The following is a 25609-nucleotide window of genomic DNA, read 5'->3' as shown; positions in this document are numbered from 1 at the left end:
AAAGTGTGAGAGAGCTGAGTGGTAATAAAAAGAGTGTGGTTGTGGGAGCACAAGAGGGTGTATTGAAATGGTTTGGTCACATGGAGAGGATGAGTGAGGAGAGATTGACAAAGAGGTTGTATGTATCAGAGGTGGAGGGAACGAGAAGTGGGAGACCAAATTGGAGGTGGAAGGATGGAGTGAAAAACATTTTGAGCGATCGGGGCCAGAACATACAGGAAGGTGAAAGGCATGCAAGGAATAGAGTGAATTGGAACACTGTGGTGTATCGGGGTCGACATGCTGCTTGTGGATTGAACCAGGGCATGTGAAGCGTCTGGGGTAAACCATGGAAATTTTTGTGGGACCTGGATGTGGAAAGGGAGCTGTGGTTTCGGTGCATTACACATTACAGCTAGAGAGTGAATGTGAACAGATGTGGCCTTTTGTCTTTTGCTAGCGCAACTTCACGGGGGGGGGGGGGGATGCTATTTCATGTGTGGCGGGGTAGCGATGGAAATGGATGAGGGGAGCAAGAATGAATATGTGCCTCTGTATATATGTATATATCTGTACATGTATATGTATGTATACATTGAAATGTATTGGTATGTATATGTGTGTGTGTGTGCGGGCGTGTATGTATATACATGTATGTGGGTGGGTTGGGCCATTCTTTCGTCTGTTTCCTTGCGCTACCTTGCTAACGCAGGAGACCGACAAAGTTTAAAAAGAGAGATATACATAAGTATACATATGTAAGTAGGAGAGATGGCAAGAAAGCGTTATTGGATTACGTGTTAATTGATAGGGGTGGGTAAGAGAGACTTTTGGATGTTAATGTGCTGAGAGATGCAACTGGCGGGATGTCTGATCATTATCTTGTGTAGGCAAAGGTGAAGACTTTTGAAGATTTTCAGAAAAGAACAGAGAATGTTGGGGCGAAGAGAGTGGTGAGAGTAAGTGAGCTTGGGAAGGAGACTTGTGTGAGGAAGTACCAGGAGAGACTGAGTACAGAATGGAAAGAGGTGAAAACAAAGGATGTAAGGGGAGTGGGGGAGGAATGGGATGTATTTAGGGAAGCAGTGATGGCTTACGCAAAAGATGCTTGTGGCATGAGAAGTGTGGGAGGTGGGCAGATTAGAAAGGGTAGTGAGTGGTGGGATGGAGAAGTAAGATTATTAGTGAAAGAGAAGAGAGAGGCATTTGGATGATTTTTGCAGGGAAATAATGTAAATGAGTGGGAGACGTATAAGAGAAAGAGGCAGGAGGTCAAGAGACAGGTGCAAGAGGTGAAAAAGAGGCCAGATGAAAGTTGGGGTGAGAGAGTATCATTAAATTTTAGGGAGAATAAAAAGATGTTTTGGAAGGATATAATTAAAGTGCATAGGACAAGGGAACAAATGGGAACATCAGTGAAGGGGGCTAATGGGTAGGTGATAACAAGTAGTGGTGATGTGAGAAGGAGATGGAGTGAGTATTTTGAAGGTTTGTTGAATGTGTTTGATGATAGAGTGGCAGATATGGGGTGTTTTGGTCGGGGTGGTATGCAAAGTGAGAGGGTTAGAGAAAATGATTTGGTAAACAGAGAAGAGGTAGTAAAAGCTTTGAGGAAGATGAAAGCTGGAAAGGCAGCGGGTTTGGATGGTAATACAGTGGAATCTATTAAAAAAGGGGTGACTGTATTGTTGACTGGTTGGTAAGGTTATTTAATGTATGAATTAATCAGCTTGCTCTGGGGAAAAAAGAAAATTAGTTGGCATTTTCTTGGTTTACTGTTTAACCTTTTTCAGTCCAGTATGAATGTTATCTTTAGAGAAAAGCTGTTATATGGTATTAGTATATTGAGATAGGCTCTGGATTTCCTTTACTTGTGGATTCAGTTTCTTTTCCATATGTTGAGTCATTTATGTGATTTTGAGAACTCGTGTAATGAATAGGGGATAGGGGAGAAAGATATCCCTAGGGATAGGGGAGAAAGAATACTTCCCACGCACTCCTCACGTGTCGTAGAAGGCGACTAAAGGGGACGGGAGCAGGGGGCTATTCCCTCCTTGTATTTTAACTTTCTAAATGGGGAAACAGAAGAAGGGGTCGTGGGGAGTGCTCATCCTCCTCAAAGGCTCAGATGGGGGTGTCTGAATGTGTGTGGATGTAACCAAGATGAGAAAAAAAGGAGAGGTAGATAGTATGTTTGAGGAAAGGAACCTGGATGTTTTGGCTCTGAGTGAAACGATGCTCAAGGGTAAAGGGGAAGAGTGGTTTGGGAATGTCTTGGGAGTAAAGTCGGGTTAGTGATAGGACAAGTGGCAGAGGTAGGGTGTTTTGGTCGAGGTGGTGTGCAGAGTGAGAGGGTTAGGGAGAATGATTTGATAAACAGAGAAGAGGTAGTAAAAGCTTTTTGGAAGATGATAGCCAGCAAGGCAGCGGGTTTGGATGGTATTGCAGTGGAATTTATTAAAAAAGGGGGTGACTGTTTTGTTGACTGGTAGGTAAGGTTATTTAATGTATGTATAACTCATGGTGAGGTGCCTGAGGATTGGCAGAATGTTTGCATAGTGCCATTGTACAGAGGCAAAGGGGATAAAAGTGAGTGCTCAAATTACAGAGGTATAAGTTTGTTGAGTATTCTCGGGAAATTATATGGGAGAGTATTGATTGAGAGGGTGAAGGCATGTACAGAATATCAGATTGGGGAAGAGATGGATTTGTATGTAGCATTTATGGATCTGGAGAAGGCATATGTTGATAGAGATGCTCTGTGGAAGGTGTTAAGAATATATGGTATTGGAGGCAAGTTGTTACAAGCAGTGTAAAGTTTTTATCGAGGATGTAATGCGTGTGTACGTGTAGGAAGAGGGGAAGGTGATTGGTTCTCAGTGAATGTTGGTTTGCGGCAGGGGTGTGTGATGTCTCCATGGTTGTTTAATTTGTTTATGGATTGGGTTGTTAGGGAGGTAAATGCAAAAGTTTTGGAAAGAGGGGCAAGTATGCAGTCAGTTGTGGATGAGAGAGCTTGGGAAGTGAGTCAGTTGTTGTTCGCTTATGATACAGCACTAGTGGCTGATTCGTGTGAGAAACTGCCGAAGCTGGTGGCTGAGTTTGGTAAAGTGTGTGAAAGAAAGCATTATACATGACAGCTGGAGACTGAGTGTGAATGAATGTGGCCTTAGTTGTCGTTTCCTAGCGCTACCTCATGCACATGCGAGGCAAGGGGGTTGTCATTTCCTGTTTAGTGGGTTGGTGACGGGAATGAATAAGGGCAGACAGTATTAAGTATGTACATGTGTATATATGTATATGTCTGTGTGTGTATATATTTTTGTACAATGAGATGTATAGGTATGTATATGTGCGTGTGTGGACGTGCATGTATATACATGTGTATGTGGGTGGGTTGGGCCATTCTTTTGTCTGCTTCTTTGTGCTACCTTGCTAATGTGGGAGACAGCGACAAAGTATAATAAATAAACCCCTGCCGCAAACCTACATTCACTGAGAACCAATCACTTTTTTTTTTTTCATACTATTCGCTATTTCCCGCGATAGCGAGGTAGCGTTAAGAACAGAGGACTGGGCCTTTGAGGGAATATCCTCACCTGGCCCTCTTCTCTGTTCCTTCTTTTGGAAAAAAAGAAAAAAAAAAAAAAATTGTGATCCTTTCCAATATATATTTATACATATATATATATATATATATATATATATATATATATATATATATATATATATATATATATATATAAGTTTTTATCGAGGATGTAAGGCATGTGTACGTGTAGGAAGAGAGGAAAGTGATTGGTTCTCAGTGAATGTAGGTTTGCGGCAGGGGTGTGTGATGTCTCCATGGTTGTTTAATTTGTTTATGGATGGGGTTGTTAGGGAGGTAAATGCAAGAGTTTTGGAAAGAGGGGCAAGTATGAAGTCTGTTGGGGATGAGAGAGCTTGGGAAGTGAGTCAGTTGTTGTTCGCTGATGATACAGCACTGGTGGCTGATTCTTGTGAGAAACTGCAGAAGCTGGTGACTGAGTTTGGTAAAGTGTGTGGAAGAAGAAAGTTAAGAGTAAATGTGAATAAGAGCAAGGTTATTAGGTACAGTAGGGTTGAGGGTCAAGTCAATTGGGAGGTGAGTTTGAATGGAGAAAAACTGGAGGAAGTGAAGTGTTTTAGATATCTGGGAGTGGATCTGGCAGCGGATGGAACCATGGAAGCGGAAGTGGATCATAGGGTGGGGGAGGGGGCGAAAATCCTGGGGGCCTTGAAGAATGTGTGGAAGTCGAGAACATTATCTCGAAAAGCAAAAATGGGTATGTTTGAAGGAATAGTGGTTCCAACAATGTTGTATGGTTGCGAGGCGTGGGCTATGGATAGAGTTGTGCGCAGGAGGATGGATGTGCTGGAAATGAGATGTTTGAGGACAATGTGTGGTGTGAGGTGGTTTGATCGAGTGAGTAACGTAAGGGTAAGAGAGATGTGTGGAAATAAAAAGAGCGTGGTTGAGAGAGCAGAAGAGGGTGTTTTGAAGTGGTTTGGGCACATGGAGAGGATGAGTGAGGAAAGATTGACCAAGAGGATATATGTGTCGGAGGTGGAGGGAACAAGGAGAAGAGGGAGACCAAATTGGAGGTGGAAAGATGGAGTGAAAAAGATTTTGTGTGATCGGGGCCTGAACATGCAGGAGGGTGAAAGGAGGGCAAGGAATAGAGTGAATTGGAGCGATGTGGTATACCGGGGTTAACGTGCTGTCAGTGGATTGAAGCAGGGTATGTGAAGCGTCTGGGGTAAACCATGGAAAGCTGTGTAGGTATGTATATTTGCGTGTGTGGACGTATGTATATACATGTGTATGCGGGGGGTTGGGCCATTTCTTTCGTCTGTTTCCTTGCGCTACCTCGCAAACGCGGGAGACAGCGACAAAGTATAATAATAAAAAATATATATATATATATATATATATATATATATATATATATATATATAAGGCAGGGGGGATAAGGGTGAGTGCTCAAATTACAGAGGTATAAGTTTGTTGAGTATTCCTGGTAAATTATATGGGAGGGTATTGATTGAGAGGGTGAAGGCATGTACAGAGCATCAGATTGGGGAAGAGCAGTGTGGTTTCAGAAGTGGTAGAGGATGTGTGGATCAGGTGTTTGCTTTGAAGAATGTATGTGAGAAATACTTAGAAAAGCAAATGGATTTGTATGTAGCATTTATGGATCTGGAGAAGGCATATGATAGAGTTGATAGAGATGCTCTGTGGAAGGTATTAAGAATATATGGTGTGGGAGGAAAGTTGTTAGAAGCAGTGAAAAGTTTTTATCGAGGATGTAAGGCATGTGTACGTGTAGGAAGAGAGGAAAGTGATTGGTTCTCAGTGAATGTAGGTTTGCGGCAGGGGTGTGTGATGTCTCCATGGTTGTTTAATTTGTTTATGGATGGGGTTCTTAGGGAGGTAAATGCAGGAGTTTTGGAAAGAGGGGCAAGTATGAAGTCTGTTGGGGATGAGAGAGCTTGGGAAGTGAGTCAGTTGTTGTTCGCTGATGATACAGCGCTGGTGGCTGATTCATGTGAGAAACTGCAGAAGCTGGTGACTGAGTTTGGTAAAGTGTGTGGAAGAAGAAAGTTAAGAGTAAATGTGAATAAGAGCAAGGTTATTAGGTACAGTAGGGTTGAGGGTCAAGTCAATTGGGAGGTGAGTTTGAATGGAGAAAAACTGGAGGAAGTGAAGTGTTTTAGATATCTGGGAGTGGATCTGGCAGCGGATGGAACCATGGAAGCGGAAGTGGATCATAGGGTGGGGGAGGGGGCGAAAATTCTGGGGGCCTTGAAGAATGTGTGGAAGTCAAGAACATTATCTCGGAAAGCAAAAATGGGTATGTTTGAAGGAATAGTGGTTCCAACAATGTTGTATGGTTGCGAGGCGTGGGCTATGGATAGAGTTGTGCGCAGGAGGATGGATGTGCTGGAAATGAGATGTTTGAGGACAATGTGTGGTGTGAGGTGGTTTGATCGAGTGAGTAACGTAAGGGTAAGAGAGATGTGTGGAAATAAAAAGAGCGTGGTTGAGAGAGCAGAACAGGGTGTTTTGAAGTGGTTTGGGCACATGGAGAGAATGAGTGAGGAAAGATTGACCAAGAGGATATATGTGTCGGAGGTGGAGGGAACGAGGAGAAGAGGGAGACCAAATTGGAGGTGGAAAGATGGAGTGAAAAAGATTTTGTGTGATCGGGGCCTGAACATGCAGGAGGGTGAAAGGAGGGCAAGGAATAGAGTGAATTGGAGCAATGTGGTATACCGGAGTTGACGTGCTGTCAGTGGATTGAATCAAGGCATGTGAAGCGTCTGGGGTAAACCATGGAAAGCTGTGTAGGTATGTATATTTGCGTGTGTGGACATATGTATATACATGTGTATGGGGGGGGGTTGGGCCATTTCTTTCGTCTGTTTCCTTGCGCTACCTCGCAAACGCGGGAGACAGCGACAAAGTATAAAAAAAAAAAAAAAAAAAAAAATATATATATATATATATATATATATATATAGATATGGTGAAGAGCTTGTAGATTTATGTGCTGAAAAAGGACTGGTGATTGGGAATACCAGGTTTAAAAAGCGAGATATACATAAGTATATGTATGTAAGTAGGAGAGATGGCCAGAGAGCGTTATTGGATTACGTGTTAATTGACAGGCGCGCGAAAGAGAGACTTTTGGATGTTAATGCGCTGAGAGGTGCAACTGGAGGGATGTCAGATCATTATCTTGTGGAGGCTGAGGTGAAGATTTGTATGGGTTTTCAGAAAAGAAGAGTGAATGTTGGGGTGAAGAGGGTGGTGAGAGTAAGTGAGCCTGGGAAGGAGACTTGTGTGAAGTACCAAGAGAGACTGAGTACAGAATGGAAAAAGGTAAGAACAATGGAAGTAAGGGGAGTGGGGGAATAATGGGATGTATTTAGGGAATCAGTGATGGATTGCGTAAAAGATGCTTGTGGCATGAGAAGAGTGGGAGGTGGGTTGATCAGAAAGGTTAGTGAGTGGTGGTATGAAGAAGTAAGATTATTAGTGAAAGAGAAGAGAGAGCCATTTGGACGATTTTTGCAGGGAAAAAATGCAATTGAGTGGGAGATGTATAAAAGAAAGAGACAGGAGGTCAAGAGAAAGGTGCAAGAGGTGAAAAAGAGGGCAAATGAGAGTTGGGGTGAGAGAGTATCATTAAATTTTAGGGAGAATAAAAAGATGTTCTGGAAGGAGGTAAATAAAGTGCATAAGACAAGGGAGCAAATGGGAACTTCAGTGAAGGGCGCAAATGGGGAGGTGATAACAAGTAGTGGTGATGTGAGAAGGAGATGGAGTGAGTATTTTGAAGGTTTGTTGAATGTGTTTGATGATAGAGTGGCGGATGTAGGGTGTTTTGGTCGAGGTGGTGTGCAAAGTGAGAGGGTTAGGGAAAATGATTTGGTAAACAGAGAAGAGGTAGTAAAAGCTTTGTGGAAGATGAAAGCCAGCAAGGCAGCAGGTTTGGATAGTATTGCAGTGGAATTTATTAAAAAAGGGGTGACTGTATTATTGACTGGTTGGTAAGGTTATTTAATGTATGTATGACTCATGGTGAGGTGCCTGAGGATTGGCGGAATGCGTGCATAGTGCCATTGTACAAAGGCAAAGGGGATAAGAGTGAGTGCTCAAATTACAGAGGTATAAGTTTGTTGAGTATTCCTGGTAAATTATATGGGAGGATATTGATTGAGAGGGTGAAGGCATGTACAGAGCATCAGATTGGGGAAGAGCAGTGTGGTTTCAGAAGTTGTAGAGGATGTGTGGATCAGGTGTTTGCTTTGAAGAATGTATGTGAGAAATACTTAGAAAAGCAAATGGATTTGTATGTAGCATTTATGGATCTGGAGAAGGCATATGATAGAGTTGATAGAGATGCTCTGTGGAAGGTATTAAGAATATATGGTGTGGGAGGAAAGTTGTTAGAAGCAGTGAAAAGTTTTTATCGAGGATGTAAGGCATGTGTACGTGTAGGAAGAGAGGAAAGTGATTGGTTCTCAGTGAATGTAGGTTTGTGGCAGGGGTGTGTGATGTCTCCATGGTTGTTTAATTTGTTTATGGATGGGGTTGTTAGGGAGGTGAATGCAAGAGTTTTGGAAAGAGGGGCAAGTATGAAGTCTGTTGGGGATGAGAGAGCTTGGGAAGTGTCAGTTGTTGTTCGCTGATGATACAGCGCTGGTGGCTGATTCATGCGAGAAACTGCAGAAGCTGGTGACTGAGTTTGGTAAAGTGTGTGAAAGAAGAAAGTTAAGAGTAAATGTGAATAAGAGCAAGGTTATTAGGTACAGTAGGGTTGAGGGTCAAGTCAATTGGGAGGTAAGTTTGAATGGAGAAAAACTGGAGGAAGTGAAGTGTTTTAGATATCTGGGAGTGGATCTGGCAGCGGATGGAACCATGGAAGCGGAAGTGGATCATAGGGTGGGGGAGGGGGCGAAAATCCTGGGAGCCTTGAAGAATGTGTGGAAGTCGAGAACATTATCTCGGAAAGCAAAAATGGGTATGTTTGAAGGAATAGTGGTTCCAACAATGTTGTATGGTTGCGAGGCGTGGGCTATGGATAGAGTTGTGCGCAGGAGGATGGATGTGCTGGAAATGAGATGTTTGAGGACAATGTGTGGTGTGAGGTGGTTTGATCGAGTAAGTAACGTAAGGGTAAGAGAGATGTGTGGAAATAAAAAGAGCGTGGTTGAGAGAGCAGAAGAGGGTGTTTTGAAATGGTTTGGTCACATGGAGAGAATGAGTGAGGAAAGATTGACCAAGAGGATATATGTGTCGGAGGTGGAGGGAACGAGGAGAAGAGGGAGACCAAATTGGAGGTGGAAAGATGGAGTGAAAAAGATTTTGTGTGATCGGGGCCTGAACATGCAGGAGGGTGAAAGGAGGGCAAAGAATAGAGTGAATTGGAGCGATGTGGTATACCGGGGTTGATGTGCTGTCAGTGGATTGAATCAAGGCATGTGTATGGGGGTGGGTTGGGCCATTTCTTTAGTCTGTTTCCTTGCGCTACCTTGCAGACGCGGGAGACAGCGACAAAGTAAAAAAAAAAAATATATATATATATATATATATATATATATATATATATATATATATATATATTCTTCTTTCTTTCAAACTATTCGCCATTTCCCGCATTAGCGAGGTAGCGTTAAGAACAGAGGACTGGACCTTTAAGGGAATACCCTCACCTGGCCCCCTTCTCTGTTCCTTCTTTTGGAAAATGAAAAAAATGAGAGGGGAGGATATCCAGCCATATACCTATACATCTCAACGTATATGTATACATACACACACAGACATATACATATATACATATGTACATAATTCATACTGTCTGCCCTTATTCATTCTCATCGCTACCCCGCCACACATGAAATAAGAACCCCCCTCCCCCCGCATGTGCACGAGGTAACACTAGGAAAAGACAACAAAGGCCACATTCATTCACACTCAGAGTCTAGCTATCGTGTATAATGCACCAAAACCACAGCTCCCTTTCCACATCCAGGTCCCACAGAACTTTCCATGGTTTACCCCAGACGCTTCACATGCACATTGACCCCGGTATACCACATTGTTCCAATTCACTCTATTTCTTGCATGCCTTTCACCCTCCTGCATGTTCAGGCTCCAGTCACTCAAAATCTTTTTCACTTCATTTTTCCACATCCAATTTGGTCTCCCACTTCTCCTCGTTCCCTCCACCTCTGACACATATATCCTCTTTGTCAATGTTTCCTCGCTCATTCCCTCCATGTAACCAAACCATTCAAAACACCCTCTTCTGCTCTCTCAACCACACTCTTTTTATTTCCACACATCTCTTACCCTTACGTTACTTACTTGATCAAACCACCTCACACCACACATTGTCCTCAAACATCTCATTTCCAGCACATCCATCCTCCTGCGCACAACTCTATCCATAGCCCACCCCTCGCAACCATACAACATTGTTGGAACCACTATTCCTTCAAACATACCCATTTTTGCATTCCGAGATAATGTTCTTGACTTCCACACATTCTTCAAGGCTCCCAGAATTTTCGCCCCCTCCCCCACCCAATGATCCACTTCCGCTTCCATGGTTCCATCCGCTGCCAGATCCACTCCCAGATATCTAAAACACTTCACTTCCTCCAGTTTTTCTCCATTCAAACTCACCTCCCAATTGACTTGACCCTCAACCCTACTGTACCTAATAACCTTGCTCTTATTCACATTCACTCTTAACTTTCTTCTTTCACACACTTTACCAAACTCAGTCACCAGCTTCTGCAGTTTCTCACATGAATCAGCCACCAGTGCTGTATCATCAGCGAACAACAACTGACTCACTTCCCAAGCTCTCTCATCCCCAACAGACTTCATACTTGCCCCTCTTTCCAAAACTCTTGCATTCACCTCCCTAACAACCCCATCCATAAACAAATTAAACAACCATGGAGACATCACACACCCCTGCCGCAAACCTACATTCACTGAGAACCAATCACTTTCCTCTCTTCCTACACATACACATGCCTTACATCCTCGATAAAAACTTTTCACTGCTTCTAACAACTTGCCTCCCACACCATATATTCTTAATACCTTCCACAGAGCATCTCTATCAACTCTATCATATGCCTTCTCCAGATCCATAAATGCTACATACAAATCCATTTGCTTTTCTAAGTATTTCTCACATACATTCTTCAAAGCAAACACCTGATCCACACATCCTCTACCACTTCTGAAACCACACTGCTCTTCCCCAATCTGATGCTCTGTACATGCCTTCATCCTCTCAATCAATACCCTCCCATATAATTTACAAGGAATACTCAACAAACTTATACCTCTGTAATTTGAGCACTCACTCTTATCCCCTTTGCCTTTGTACAATGGCACTATGCACGCATTCCGACAATCCTCAGGCACCTCACTGTGAGTCATACATACATTAAATAACCTTACCAACCAGTCAACAATACAGTCACCCCCTTTTTTAATAAATTCCACTGCAATACCATCCAAACCTGCTGCCTTGCCGGCTTTCATCTTCCGCAAAGCTTTTACTACCTCTTCTCTGTTTACCAAATCATTTTCCCTAACCCTCTCACTTTGCACACCCCCTCGACCAAAACACCCTATATCTGCTACTCTATCATCAAACACATTCAACAAACCTTCAAAATACTCACTCCATCTCCTTCTCACATCACCACTACTTGTTATCACCTCCCCATTTGCGCCCTTCACTGAAGTTCCCATTTGCTCCCTTGTCTTACGCACTTTATTTACCTCCTACATAGATATATACATATATACACATTCCTATGAGTCCATATTCATATTCATACTTGCTGCCTTCATCCATTCCCTTTGCCTCTCCACCACATGAAATAGCATCTCCCGCTCCCCCTACGCATGTGCAAGGTAGGACTAGGAAAAGACGACAAAGGCAACATTCGTTGACACTCAGTCTCTAGCTGTCATATGTAATGCACCAAAACCATAGCTCCCTTTCCACATCCAGGCCCCACAAAACTTTCCATGGTTTACCCCAGATGCTTCACATGCCCTGATTCAATCCATTGACAGCACATTCACCCCAGTATACCACATTGTTTGAATTCACTCTATTCCTTGCACGCCTTTCACCCTCCTGTATGTTCAGGCCCCGATCACTCAAAATCTTTTTCACTCCATCCTTCCACCTCCAATTTGGTCTCCTGCTTCTCCTTCTACCCTCCACCTCTGACACATATATCCTCTCTGTCAATCTTTCCTCACTCATTCTCACCATGTGACCAAACCATTTCAATACACCCTCTTCTGCTCTCTCGACCACAGTCTTTTAATTACCACACATCTCTTACCCTATCATTACTTACTCGATCAGACCACCTTACACCACATGTTGTCCTTAAACATTTCATTTCCAACACATCCACCCTTCTCTGCACAACCCCGTCTGTAGGCCATGCCTTGCAACCATATAGTAATGTTGGAACTACTGTTCCTTTAAACATACCCATTTTTGCTCTCTGAGATAATGTTCTCTCTTTCCACACATTCTTCATCACTCCCAGAACTTTTGCCCCCTCTCCCACCCTGTGACTCATTTTCACCCTCATGGTTCCAGTTGCTTCTAAGCCCACTCTCAGATATCTTAAACACTTCGCTTCCTCCAATTTTTCTCCATTCAAACTTACATCCCAATTCACTTGTCTCTCAACCCCAGTGAACGTAATAGCCTTGCTCTTAGTCACATGTCCTCTCAACTTTTTCCTTTCACACGCTTTTCTAAACTCAGCCAACAACTTTTGCAGTTTCTCACTCAAATCAGTCATCATCGCTGTATCATTGGTGAACAACAAGTGACTAACTTCTCAGGCCCTTTCATCCCCAACAGACTGCATACTCGCCCTTCTCTCCAAAAGTCTTGCATTTACCTCTCTAACCACCACATCCATAAACAAGTTAAACAACCATGGGGATGTAACACACCCCTGCTGCAGACCAACATGTACTATGAACTAATTACTCTCCTTTCTTCCTACTTGTACATATGCCTTACATTCTTGGTAAAAACTTTTCACTGCTTCTAGGAGCTTACCTTCCACACCATATACTCTTAAGAGCTTCCACAAAGCATTTCAGTCAACCCTATCATATGCTTTCTGCAGATCCATAAATGCTATATACAAATCCATTTGTTTTTCTAAGTATTTCTCACATGCACTCTTCAAAGCAAACACCTGATCCACACATCCTCTACCACTTCTGAAACCACTCTCTCTTCCCCAATCTGATACTTTGTACATGCCTTCACCCTCTCAATCAATACCCTCCCATATAATTTCACAGGAATACTCAACAAACTTGTGCCTCTGTAGTTTGAACACTCACCTTTATCCCCGTTGCCTTTGTACAATGGTGCTATGCATGCATTCCACCAGTCCTCAGGCTCTTCACCATGATCCATACATACATTGAATATCCTTACCAACCAATCAACGACACAGTCACCTCATTTCTTAATGAATTTTACTGCAATACCATCCAAACCCGTTGTCTTGCCAGATTTCATCTTCCGCAAAGCTTTCGCTACCTCTTCTCTGTTCACCAAACCATTCTCCCTGAGTGTCTCATTTTGTACACCATCCTGTTCAAAACAACGTATATCTGCCACTGTATTGTCAAACACATTCAACAAGCCTTCAAAATACTCACTCCGTCTCCTTCTCACTTCATCACTACCTGTTGTTACTTCCCCACTTGCCCCCTTCTCCGATGATCCCATTTATTCACTTGTCTTGTGCATGTTATTTACCTCCTACCAAAACGTCTTTTTATTCTCCCTAAGGTTTAATGATACTCTCTCACCTTAACTCTCATTTGACCTTTTTTTCAGCCCTTGCACCTTTTTCTTGACCTCCTGTTGCTTTCTTTTATACGTTTCCCCAGTTATTTGGACTCCTTCCTTGCAAGTATCACCCAAATGCCTCTCTTTTCTCTTTTATTAACAACTTTACTTCTTTATCCCACCACTCACTACCCTTTCTATACTTCTTTATCCCACCACTCACTACTCTTTTTGATATGCCCACCTCCCACCTTTTTCATGCCACATACATCTTTTGCACTTGTAATCACTGCTTCCCTAAATACATCCCATTCCTCACCTACTTTTCTCATGTCATTTGCTTTCTCCTTTTGCCATTCTACACCCAATCTCTGCTAGTACTCCCTCACACAAGTCCCCTTTCCAAGCTCACTTACTCTGACCTTTCTCTTCTCCTGAACATTCTCTTCTTTTTTGAAATCCTATACAAATCTTGACCTTTGCCTCCACAAGATAGTGATCAGACATCCATCCAGCTGCCCCTCTGAGCACATTAACATTAACATTTTATTTATTATACTTGATTGACATTTTCCGCATTAGTGAGGTAGCGCCAGGAAACAGATGAAGAACAACCCATCCCCTTATATACATGTAAACGTCTGTACACATACTTTTTTTTTTTTTTGCTTTGTCGCTGTCTCCAGCGTTTGCGAGGTAGCGCAAAGAAACAGACGAAAGAAATGGCCCAACCCACCCCAATACACATGTATATACATACGTCCACACATGCAAATATACATACCTACACAGCTTTCCATGGTTTACCCCAGATGCTTCACATGCCCTGATTCAATCCACTGACAGCACATCAACCCCGGTATACCACATCGATCCATTTCACTCTATTCCTTGCCCTCCTTTCACCCTCCTGCATGTACAGGCCCCGATCACACAAAATCTTTTTCACTCCATCTTTCCACCTCCAATTTGGTCTCCCACTTCTCCTCGTTCCCTCCACCTCCGACACATATATCCTCTTGGTCAATCTTTCCTCACTCATTCTCTCCATGTGCCCAAACCATTTCAAAACACCCTCTTCTGCTCTCTCAACCACGCTCTTTTTATTTCCACACATCTCTCTTTCCCTTACGTTACTTACTCGATCAAACCACCTCACACCACTCATTGTCCTCAAACATCTCATTTCCAGCACATCCATCCTCCTGCACACAACTCTATCCATAGCCCACGCCTCGCAACCATACAACATTGTTGGAACCACTATTCCTTCAAACATACCCATTTTTGCTTTCCGAGATAATGTTCTCGACTTCCACACATTCTTCAAGGCTCCCAGGACTTTCGCCCCCTCCCCCACTCTATGATCCACTTCCGCCTCCATGGTTCTATCCGCTGCCAGATCCACTCCCAGATATATAAAACACTTCACTTCCTCCAGTTTTTCTCCATTCAAACTCACCTCCCAATTGACTTGACCCTCAACCCTACTGTACCTAATTACCTTGCTCTTATTCACATTTACTCTTAACTTTCTTCTTTCACACACTTTACCAAACTCAGTCACCAGCTTCTGCAGTTTCTCACATGAATCAGCCACCAGCGCCGTATCATCAGCGAACAACAACTGACTCACTTCCCAAGCTCTCTCATCCCCAACAGACTCCATACTTGCCCCTCTTTCCAAAATTCTTGCATTCACCTCCCTAACAACCCCATCCATAAACAAATTAAACAACCATGGAGACATCACACACCCCTGCTGCAAACCTACATTCACTGAGAACCAATCACTTTCCTCTCTTCCTATATGTACACATGCCTTACATCCTCGATAAAAACTTTTCACTGCTTCTAACAACTTGCCTCCCACACCATATATTCTTAATACCTTCCACAGAGCATTCTATCAACTCTATCATATGCCTTCTCCAGATCCATAAATGCTACATACAAATTCATTTGCTTTTCTAAGTATTTCTCACATACATTCTTCAAAGCAAACACCTAATCCACACATCCTCTACCACTTCTGAAACCACACTGCTCTTCCCCAATCTGATGCTCAGTACATGCCTTCACCCTCTCAATCAATACCCTCCCATATAATTTACCAGGAATACTCAACAAACTTATACCTCTGTAATTTGAGCACTCACTCTTATCCCCTTTGCCTTTGTACAATGGCACTATGTACGCATTCCGCCAATCCTCAGGCACCTCACCATGAGTCATACATACATTAAATAACCTTACCAACCAGTCAATAATACACTCACCCCCTTTTTTAATAGATTCCACTGCAATACCATCCAAACCTGCTGCCTTGCCGGCTTTCATTCCGCCAATCCTCAGGCACCTCACCATGAGTCATACATACATTAAATAACCTTACCAACCAGTCAATAATACAGTCACCCCCTTTTTTAATAAATTCCACTGCAATACCATCCAAACCTGCTGCCTTGCCAGCTTTCATCTTCCGCAAAGCTTTTACTACCTCTTCTCTGTTTACCAAATCATTTTCCCTAACCCTCTCACTTTGCACACCACCTCGACCAAAACACCCTATATCTGCCACTCTATCATCAATCACATTCAACAAACCTTCAAAATACTCACTCCATCTCTTTCTCACATCACCACTACTTGTTATCACCTCCCCATTTGCGCCCTTCACTGAAGTTCCCATTTGCTCCCTTGTCTTACGCACTTTATTTACCTCCTTCCAGAACATCTTTTTATTCTCCCTAAAATTTAATGATACTCTCTCACCCCAACTCACATTTGCCCTCTTTTTCACCTCTTGCACCCTTCTCTTGACCTCCTGTCTCTTTCTTTTATACATCTCCCACTCAGTTGCATTTTTTCCCTGCAAAAATCGTCCAAATGCCTCTCTCTTCTCTTTCACATACATATACACATATACATACACATACACATACACAGACATACATATACATATAAACATATACATACACAGACTTATACATATATACACTTGTACATATTCGAACTTGCTTGCCTTTATCCATTCCCCGCACCATTCTGTCCCACAGGAAACAGCATCGCTGCCCCCCCACTTCAGAGAGGTAGCACCAGGAAAACAGACAAAAAAGGCCACATTTGTTCACCCACGATCGCTAGGTGTCATGTGTAATGCACTGAAACCATAGCTCCATATCAACACCTAGGCTCCACAGACCTTTACATGGTTTACCACTGATGTTTCAAATGCCCTGGTTTAGTCCATTGACAGCACATCGACCCCAGTATACCGCATCATTCCAGTTCACTCTGTTTCTTGCACGCCTCTCACCCTCCTGTATGTTCAGGCCCTGATCACTAGAAGTGCTTTTCACTCCATCCTTTTGCTTCCAGTTTGCTGATAACTATGAGGAAAATGAAACATTATAAGTTCCCAAGTGTACTTTTGTGTAGTGATTTTATCATCATGGGAGATACAAGAATGAGATAAAAGACTTAGAACAGGTAGTTTATGTACAAAATGAAGATGGAACTAAGATGCTGTTGGTACACAAGTGTTTCGGGTTGGTGGTTTTGATCTGGCACAGTGCCTGTCATAGAATTTTATTATGTGGTCAAAATAGGGAACCATTTGCAAGTTTTGCCTACAACAAAGCTATCCAGTTTATTTAGACTTTCACTGATATTCACGTTACACTTCATTGTGTATTTCGTTAAGAGAAGATTCAGTGATATTTCTCTTGGTGAAGGAGTTACAGTTAATAACTGAATTACTGTCTCCATCCTTTCCTGTTGTATTGGGAGCTGTCAAGTGTGTCATTCACACCTCCTCTGTCTGCGTACTTAAAGCTAGACTAGGCCAACACAAAGGTGATAATATAAGTTGATGTGGATTTCTGTTTTTTTTGAATGCTAATCCTCCGTTTCATAGATGAAAATATTTTCACTTTTTTAATACTCCATGATGGAATTTCTGGACCATGCCAGTCATTCAAGGGTTCAAGATTAATGGGCAGAATGCAGAATCATCTAATGTGAATCAAAAGGACTTTACTCTAGCTACTGTAGTAACAGATTAATTTTTCTCAAAGTACTCTTAGGATTCATTTTAACCACGAAAAATTTCATTAAATTCAACCAGAATTCTGGCATGAGAATAAGATTTCAAAGGGTTTTATAGTAATTTTCTCTCAGAACACCAAGCATGTGATTATTTATAAAATACAATAGTTTAAACATATATCACATAATGAAAACCTCATACTTGCTTACGATTTACAAAGTAACCAAGAGTTAGAATTCATAAAGAAACTAATCAGAGAATTTCAAATTTCAGGTATGACTGTGCAGGAGGAGAATTCATCTGGTTGGCAGCAGTCCACACTTGCAATAATCAATGCCTTTAACAGATCAAGGCAAAAACTAAGAGCAGCAAAGCAAGGTCTTTTTGAAAACCAGTTGTACAAATGACTTCTCAGAATTTATAATTTGGAATGACTAAAGCAATAATTTTGCATATTCTACAAGGTTATTTAGATATGTATGCAAATAGTGCCCTCAGACATTTCATTTCCAACACATCCATCCTTCTCTGTACAACCCTATCTTTAGCCCATGCCTCACAAATGTATAACATTGGTGAAGGGGGCAAATGGGGAGGTAATAACAAGTAGTGATGAAGTGAGGAGATGGAGTGAATATTTTGAAGGTTTATTGAATGTGTTTGATGATAGAGTAGCAGATATAGGATATTTTGGTTGGGGTGGAGTGCAAAGTGAGATGGTTAGGGAGAATGGTTTAGTGAACAGAGAAGAGGTAGTGAAAGCTTTGTGGAAGATGAAAGCTGGCAAGGCAGCAGGTTTGGATGGTATTGCTGTGGAATTTATTAAAATAGGGGGTGACTGTGTTGTTGATTGGTTGGTAAGGATATTCGATGTATGTATGGATTATGGTGAAGTGCATGAGAATTGGTGGAATGCATGCATATATATAAATAAAATAAATATATTTATTTATTTATTATACTTAGTCAGTCTCCTGCGTTAGCGAGGTAGCGCAAGGAAACAGATGAAAGAATGGCCTAACCCTCCCACATACACATGTATATACACAAATGTCCACACACGCACATATACATACCTATACATTTCAACGTATACATACATATACATATGTACACATGTACATATTCATATACTTGCTGCCTTTATTCATTCCAGTTGCCACCCTGCCACACATGAATTAGCACCCCCCTCACCCCACATGCGTGCGAGGTAGTGCTAGGAAAAGACCACAAAGGCCACATTTGTTCACATTCAGTCTCTAGCTGTCATGTTTAATGCACTGAAACCACTGCTCCCTTTCGATATCCAGGCCCCACAAAACTTTCCATGGTCTACCCCAGATGTTTCACATGCCCTGTTTCTATCCATTGACAGTACGTTGACCCGGTATACGACATCATTCCAATTCACTCTATTCCTTTTACACCTTTTACCCTCCTGTATGTTCAGGCACCAATCACTGAAAATCTTTTCACTGCATCCTTCCACCTCCAATTTGGTCTTCCACTTATCCTCGTTCCCTCCACCTCTGACACACATATCCTCTTTGTCAATCTTTCCTCACTCATTCTTTCCAAGTGACCAAACCATTTCAGTACACCCTCTTCTGCTCTCTCAACCACACTCTTTTTATAACTACACATATCTCTTACCCTTTCATTACTTACTCGATCAAACCACCTCACAGTGCATATTGTCCTGAAACATCTCATTTCCAATACATCCACCCTCCTCCGAACAACCCTGTCTATAGCCCACGCCTCACAACCATATAAGATTGTTGGATCCACTATTCCTTCAAACAAACCCATTTTTGCTCCAAGGTAACGTTCTTGCCTTCCACACATTCTTCAACGCTCCCAGATCCTTTGCCCCCTCCCCTACCCTGTGACTCACTTCCGCTTCCATGGTTTCATCCGCTGCCAAATCCACTCCCAGATATCTAAAACACTTCACTTCCTCCAGTTTTTCTCCATTCAAACTCGCCTCCCAATTTACTTGTCCCTCAACCCTACTGAGCCTAATAACCTTGCTCTTATTCACATTTACTCTTTTTTTTTTTTTATTATTGTCGCTGTCTCCCGCGTTTGCGAGGTAGCGCAAGGAAACAGACGAAAGAAATGGCCCCCCCCCCCCCATACACATGTACATACATACGTCCACACACGCAAATATACATACCTACACAGCCTTCCATAGCTTACCCCAGACGCTTCACATGCCTTGATTCAATCCACTGACAGCACGTCAACCCCGGTATACCACATCGCTCCAGTTCACTCTATTCCTTGTCCTCCTTTCACCCTCCTGCATGTTCAGGCCCCGATCACACAAAATCTTTTTCACTCCATCTTTCCACCTCCAATTTGGTCTCCCTCTTCTCCTTGTTCCCTCCACCTCCGACACATATATCCTCTTGGTCAATCTTTCCTCACTCATCCTCTCCATGTGCCCAAACCACTTCAAAACACCCTCTTCTGCTCTCTCAACCATGCTCTTTTTATTTCCACACATCTCTCTTACCCTTACGTTACTCACTCGATCAAACCACCTCACACCACACATTGTCCTCAAACATCTCATTTCCAGCACATCCATCCTCCTGCGCACAACTCTATCCATAGCCCACGCCTCGCAACCATACAACATTGTTGGAACCACTATTCCTTCAAACATACCCATTTTTGCTTTCCGAGATAATGTTCTCGACTTCCACACATTCTTCAAGGCCCCCAGAATTTTCGCCCCCTCCCCCACCCTATGATCCACTTCCGCTTCCATGGTTCCATCCGCTGCCAGATCCACTCCCAGATATCTAAAACACTTCACTTCCTCCAGTTTTTCTCCATTCAAACTCACCTCCCAATTGACTTGACCCTCAACCCTACTGTACCTAATAACCTTGCTCTTATTCACATTTACTCTTAACTTTCTTCTTCCACACACTTTACCAAACTCAGTCACCAGCTTCTGCAATTTCTCACATGAATCAGCCACCAGCGCTGTATCATCAGCGAACAACAACTGACTCACTTCCCAAGCTCTCTCATCCCCAACAGACTTCATACTTGCCCCTCTTTCCAAAACTCTTGCATTTACTCTTTAGCTTTTATATTTATTTCTTATTATTAATTGTATTGTGGGTGATGTCACTGTTGGAGGTGTAACTTGAAACATAAGGCGCACAGTGTAATGGAAATTGGTAATAGACTGTTGCTTATGTGCTGAATAAAGGTTGATCATTGGCAATACCTGATTTAACAAATGTGTATATATAAGTATGCAGAAACACCACTAGGAAAAAGAAACACGAGCGCTTTGTTGTATACCAAACTTTGGAGAGAAAAAATAAGTACAATAGAGGATATGTATACAGAACCGAAGGAAACATGGAATGGGGTTAAGTGACCTAGTAATTAGGGAGGCAAGGTTGGTACAAAGATATGCATGACTCACCCTTAACCTTACCTTGACCTGACATCTGGATGATCTCCCTCAGGTAAAACCAGACACAAGGTTGACATATGCAATACAACTTAAACCCAAGAACAGTTGATACATTTTTTAAGGCATGTACAAATTAGATCAATTTATTGTAGAGAATATTGTAGAAAACTTTGATGAAATGTTCTTGAGTTTAAGTTGTATTATGTAAGTCAACCTTGGGTCTAGTTTTAGCTGAGTGAGGTCATCAGAGAGATGTCAGGTCAAGGTCAGATTGAGGGTGGGTCATGCAGACCCTTGTGCCAACCTTTTCTCATTAGTTGTTAGGTCACTTGAACCTATTCCGTTTCCTCTGGTTCGGTATACATACCCTCTATAATACCAGTTTTCTATCTCTGCAACTAGTCCTCTTAAGATGAGGTAATACATGAAAGCACTTAGGATTCTTGTTTTTACTTTACCTAGTGTGGTTTCTGCATTTCTGAAGTCACGAGTTTGTTGTGATTTTCTCTATACATAAGTATATATGGGTGAATGAGTTAAGGGCAACCAGCAAGTTGGATTACATAATAATTTACTGGCTGTAGATGAAAATTGTTGGTTGTGAACATGCCATGAAGGGCAGCTGGTTGAATGTCTGATAATTTCTTGATGGAGGAGTGTGCGAGAGGAAATGACATGTTTTAAAGAAGTGGTAAAAGTGAGTGAGCCTGGACAAGAGGCCTGCATGCAAAGAGAGTTTGAGTGAAGAGTGAACTTAAATGTGTGATATGCAGGTGGGCTTATGAGAAAGGAGAGTAAGTGGAGGGATGGGGAAGCTAAACTGTTTGTGAAAGAGAAATGAGGGGTGTATGAACAGTATACTGTATGCAGGGAAGGAGTGCGAGTGATTGAGAGGTGTACTGGAGCAAGCGGCAGAAAGTCAAAAGAAAGGTATGAGATGAAAAAAGGCAAATGAGAGATGAGAGTGATAGAGTATTAATGAACTTAAGGGACAATGAAATGTTTTCAAAGGAAATGTATTGTGTGAGGAGCAAGAGAACAACTTGGAATGACAGTGATGGGTGCAGATGGGGATGCAGTACTGAAACAGGCAAAGAAGAGCTGAAAAAGAGACGGAGTGAGTATTTTGAAGGAAAGTCTTAGATGAGAAAAAAAGGTTAGATCATAGGATGATGGGTGTCGTGTGTTTGGGATGAGGTGGCTTGCAAAGAAAGTCCCAGAAAATGGTTTTGGTGAAAAAAAAAAGAGATGGTGAAAACGTTGCATAAGATGAAGCAGCTGAGAGTGGATAGGATGGCAGTTGAGCTTCTCAAGAAAGGTGGGTGATAGCAGTACTGATTGGTAAGTTAGGTTAGTAAACATCTGTATGGCAGATTATGGTGCCTGAGGACTTGCAGTATTCATGTATAGTGTCTAGGTGGATGAATCTGAATACATAAATAACAAAGGCTTAAGTGTGATGAGTATACCTGGTAAGGTGTGTGTAAGTGGACCAGGTGATTACTTTGAAGAATTTGTATGAAGTGCCTAGAAAAACAAGAAATGAATTGCATATTGTAATTATGGCTCTGAAGAAAGCATATGATGAGATTCAAAGGGAGGCCATGTGGAAAGGTGGTATGAATATATGGGGAGTAAATGAAAAGTAGTTAAGTTCAGTGAAGAGTTTCTACCAAGAAAATAAGGAAAGGAAGAGGGTCAGTGGTTCTCAGAGAAGATGGATCTGTATAAAGGATATGTGATGTCGCCATGGTTGTTTAATTTGTTTATGGGCAGGGTGGTGTGTGCAATGAATGCAAGGTCCTTACAAGTGAGGGACAGGTCTATGGTATTGCTTGGGATGGGTCAGCATAAGAGATAAATCAGTTGCTGTTTGCAGATGACATGGCTGTGAAGGCTTACACCCAGGAGAAATTCCAAAAGGTGGTGAGAGCATTTGGAAAAGTGTATGTAAATAGAAAGTTGTAAGTGAATGTGAACGAAAGTAAGGCAGTGAGGTGCAGCAGGGGGATGAGATAGGATGTTTGGGTGTTAGTTTGACTGTTAGGCCAAGATGGGTTTGTTTAAATGTATAGTTATCATGACAGGGCCTCGAGCCCTGAATGCAGAAGAATAGGTAGGATGGATATATTGGAAATGAAATGCCTGAGGTAGGTTGACTGGATAAGGAATGGCTGTTTATGTGCATTTTGATTGAGAGAACTGACAAGGGTGGGCTGAAAATTTTCTGAAATAGAGACAGGTTACATGAAGAAAGAGTGCCAGAGAATGCCTATAAGTTAAAAATGGAAAAAGGAAGGGGGATGGGCAGATCAAGAGGGAAATGGAAGGCTGGAGTGAGAAAAAGCTTTGTGATATTTGGTAAGGAACATTTAGGATAGTGAGAGGTGTGGTGTTAATGGGCTTAACCAAAGCATATGAAACTGTCAGGCTTTGGGTTTTAGCTATGGTTACAGTTCACTATACACATAAGCTAGAGAGTGGATGGGTGCAAATGAGGCCATTGTTTGTATGTTTTTGTTGCTGCCTTGGTAAACTAGATAAGGCATGAGAAGCAGTTGTGTAAAAACGATTACAAAAACAATAAATAACAGATATTTCTGTCCATTAGTTTACAGAAAGCAAGGGAAAAAAGCAAAGCTGTCTTTATCACTCGACAAAAAGGAGATAAAATATTGACCGATGTATATAATCCTGACAAAAGGGGGGATGAACCTGACAGGTAATAGACCTGTGAATTCACTAGAGAATCTAGGGTTCTATATTTATGTTCGTATACAATATATTTCTTCCTCCATACGTGAATATACAATTTATAGTGTGTGATGGCATGCAGGATGTTGCTTTTTTTTTTTTTTCAGTTGTACCGTCTCCACCAGTCTAATCTTAATATTACATTTCATCTAGATCTGATGACTTTAATGTGACAGTGGTTGCTGGCAGTACTGCAACCTTTAATATTAACCCCCCCCAGGTGTTGGTTTATACCATTGATTTTTTGTTTGCTGTTTCCCACATGGCAAGGTAGCAACGGGATCAGATGAAGACTGGCCTCATTTGTTCACACCTTATCCACTCTTAACAGCCCACAGACATTTTTGTGGTTTTTCTTGACTCCAAATACCCAGGTTCAGCCCATTGACAGCATGTCCCCCTGTATACCTTGGTATATTATTTGTATCTCAATTGTCAGAAGGATTTTGACAGTGCAAAGTATGAGACCGATTAAGAAGGGAGATAACCATGCATAAATAAGGGAGATTCCTTCGGTGGATAGATTGTTATGGTGGAAGGGAACAAGAGATGCATCATAAAGAAACTTTCTACAAATGGGTTGAGGTCACCAAAGGATATGAATGATTTGTCAGAAGGCTTGGACTCTTTCCTGAATATGTTTGCAGATGATGCAACGGTCATGAGGAAAGTGAAAAACATGGAGGAATGCACTAACATAATTACAAGGGGACCTTGAAAGATTCTAAAGTTGGTTTGATACATGGTTGACGAAGTTCAACTTGAGTATATGTAAAGTAATGAGGATGAATTTCAGTGAAAGAAGCCCAGTATAATTAGCAGGAAATAAGTTGTAGGAAACCATGAGTAAAAGAAATACCTGAAAGTTGACATCATCCCTGTGTAGAGAGAGAGATAGAGAGAGAGAGAGAGAGAGAGAGAGAGAGAGAGAGAGAGAGAGAGAGAGAGAGAGACTTGGGAGTTCACTAAATTTTTAACCATTGTCAGAGTCTCACATTAGCAGAATAGTTAAGGAGACCAATTGTCTTGTTGCAAATATTAAAATTCAAGTATATGAATATGGAAATATTCAGCAAGCTGTTCAATTCTTACACAAGGCCAAAATGAGATTATGCTATGCAAGTTTGTTCATTACATTTAAAGAAGCACAAAGAGTAAATGGAGAAGATCTAGAGAAGAGCAACAATGGTACCAGAACAGAGAAAGCTCAAGTTACAGGAGTTGCTAGAAGCCTTAAATTTGCCCTCGATGGAAAAGAGTTAGAGGTGACCTTACCACAACAACAAAGTTTTTGGAACAGATGCATGATATAAACAATGAATAGTTCTTCAGAAGTAAGGATAGATCTAAAAGGGTAAAATGTATTTGGCAAGATACTAGTTAAAGAAGATATGAAAAAGTGCTATTATGAGAGCAGTAGATGAATGGAATAAGATGAAGTTATGGTAAATTCAGACACCACCACACAGATATAAGAAGTTGTATTATAACAAAGAATGTTGAAAAGATGTGGGGCCTCCTAAAAAAGGTAAACTTTCTCTCCATTCAGTAAAAATAGGTAATTAGATCAGTTCACTTTGTCCTGTGCACACCTTACACCTCCTCCTTTAATTATTAAGGCCCTAACCTCTTAAAACATCTCTCCATTCCTAATTTGGTGTACCCTTGTACAGTACCTTCCACCCTTGTAATCAATCTCTCCTCACTCATCCTTTCCATGTATTCAAACCATTCTGGCACTCCCTCTTGTTTTCTCTGCTGTGCTCTTCTTGCTATCATAACTCTCTCTTACCCTCTCATATTTTACTGGTTTAATTTTCCTCGAGCATTTTGTTTTGAACACATCCATCATCTCCAATACTTTATGATGTAAGGCCAAGGCCCACTCTTTGTATCCATACAACACTGTTGGGACTAACACAGTATCAGTATATATTTAATATATGAATATACTTGTTTATACTCAAA

General features: G+C 41.8%; 1 protein-coding gene across 3 annotated transcripts in view; it reads left to right on the top strand.

Annotated features, from left to right (window-relative positions):
* LOC139754814 (tectonic-like complex member MKS1) overlaps window positions 1–18347 on the top strand; it is a 199236-nt gene extending 180889 nt beyond the window's left edge. For 2 of the 3 annotated variants that reach the window (XM_071672658.1, XM_071672656.1), the window contains exon 14: window positions 17713–18347. In XM_071672658.1, the coding sequence (XP_071528759.1) occupies window positions 17713–17846 (134 nt within the window). In that variant the 3' untranslated portion in view covers window positions 17847–18347. The remainder of the gene's footprint in view (window positions 1–17712) is intronic. The other variant, XM_071672659.1, reaches the window with a different exon arrangement.
* The last annotated feature ends 7262 nt before the right edge of the window (window positions 18348–25609 follow it).

Source organism: Panulirus ornatus, chromosome 17 (genome assembly GCF_036320965.1).
Source record: "Panulirus ornatus isolate Po-2019 chromosome 17, ASM3632096v1, whole genome shotgun sequence".
Classification (NCBI taxonomy): domain Eukaryota; kingdom Metazoa; phylum Arthropoda; class Malacostraca; order Decapoda; family Palinuridae; genus Panulirus; species Panulirus ornatus.
Note: the sequence above shows the minus strand (reverse complement) of the source record. Positions and strands in the feature narration are given on the sequence as shown.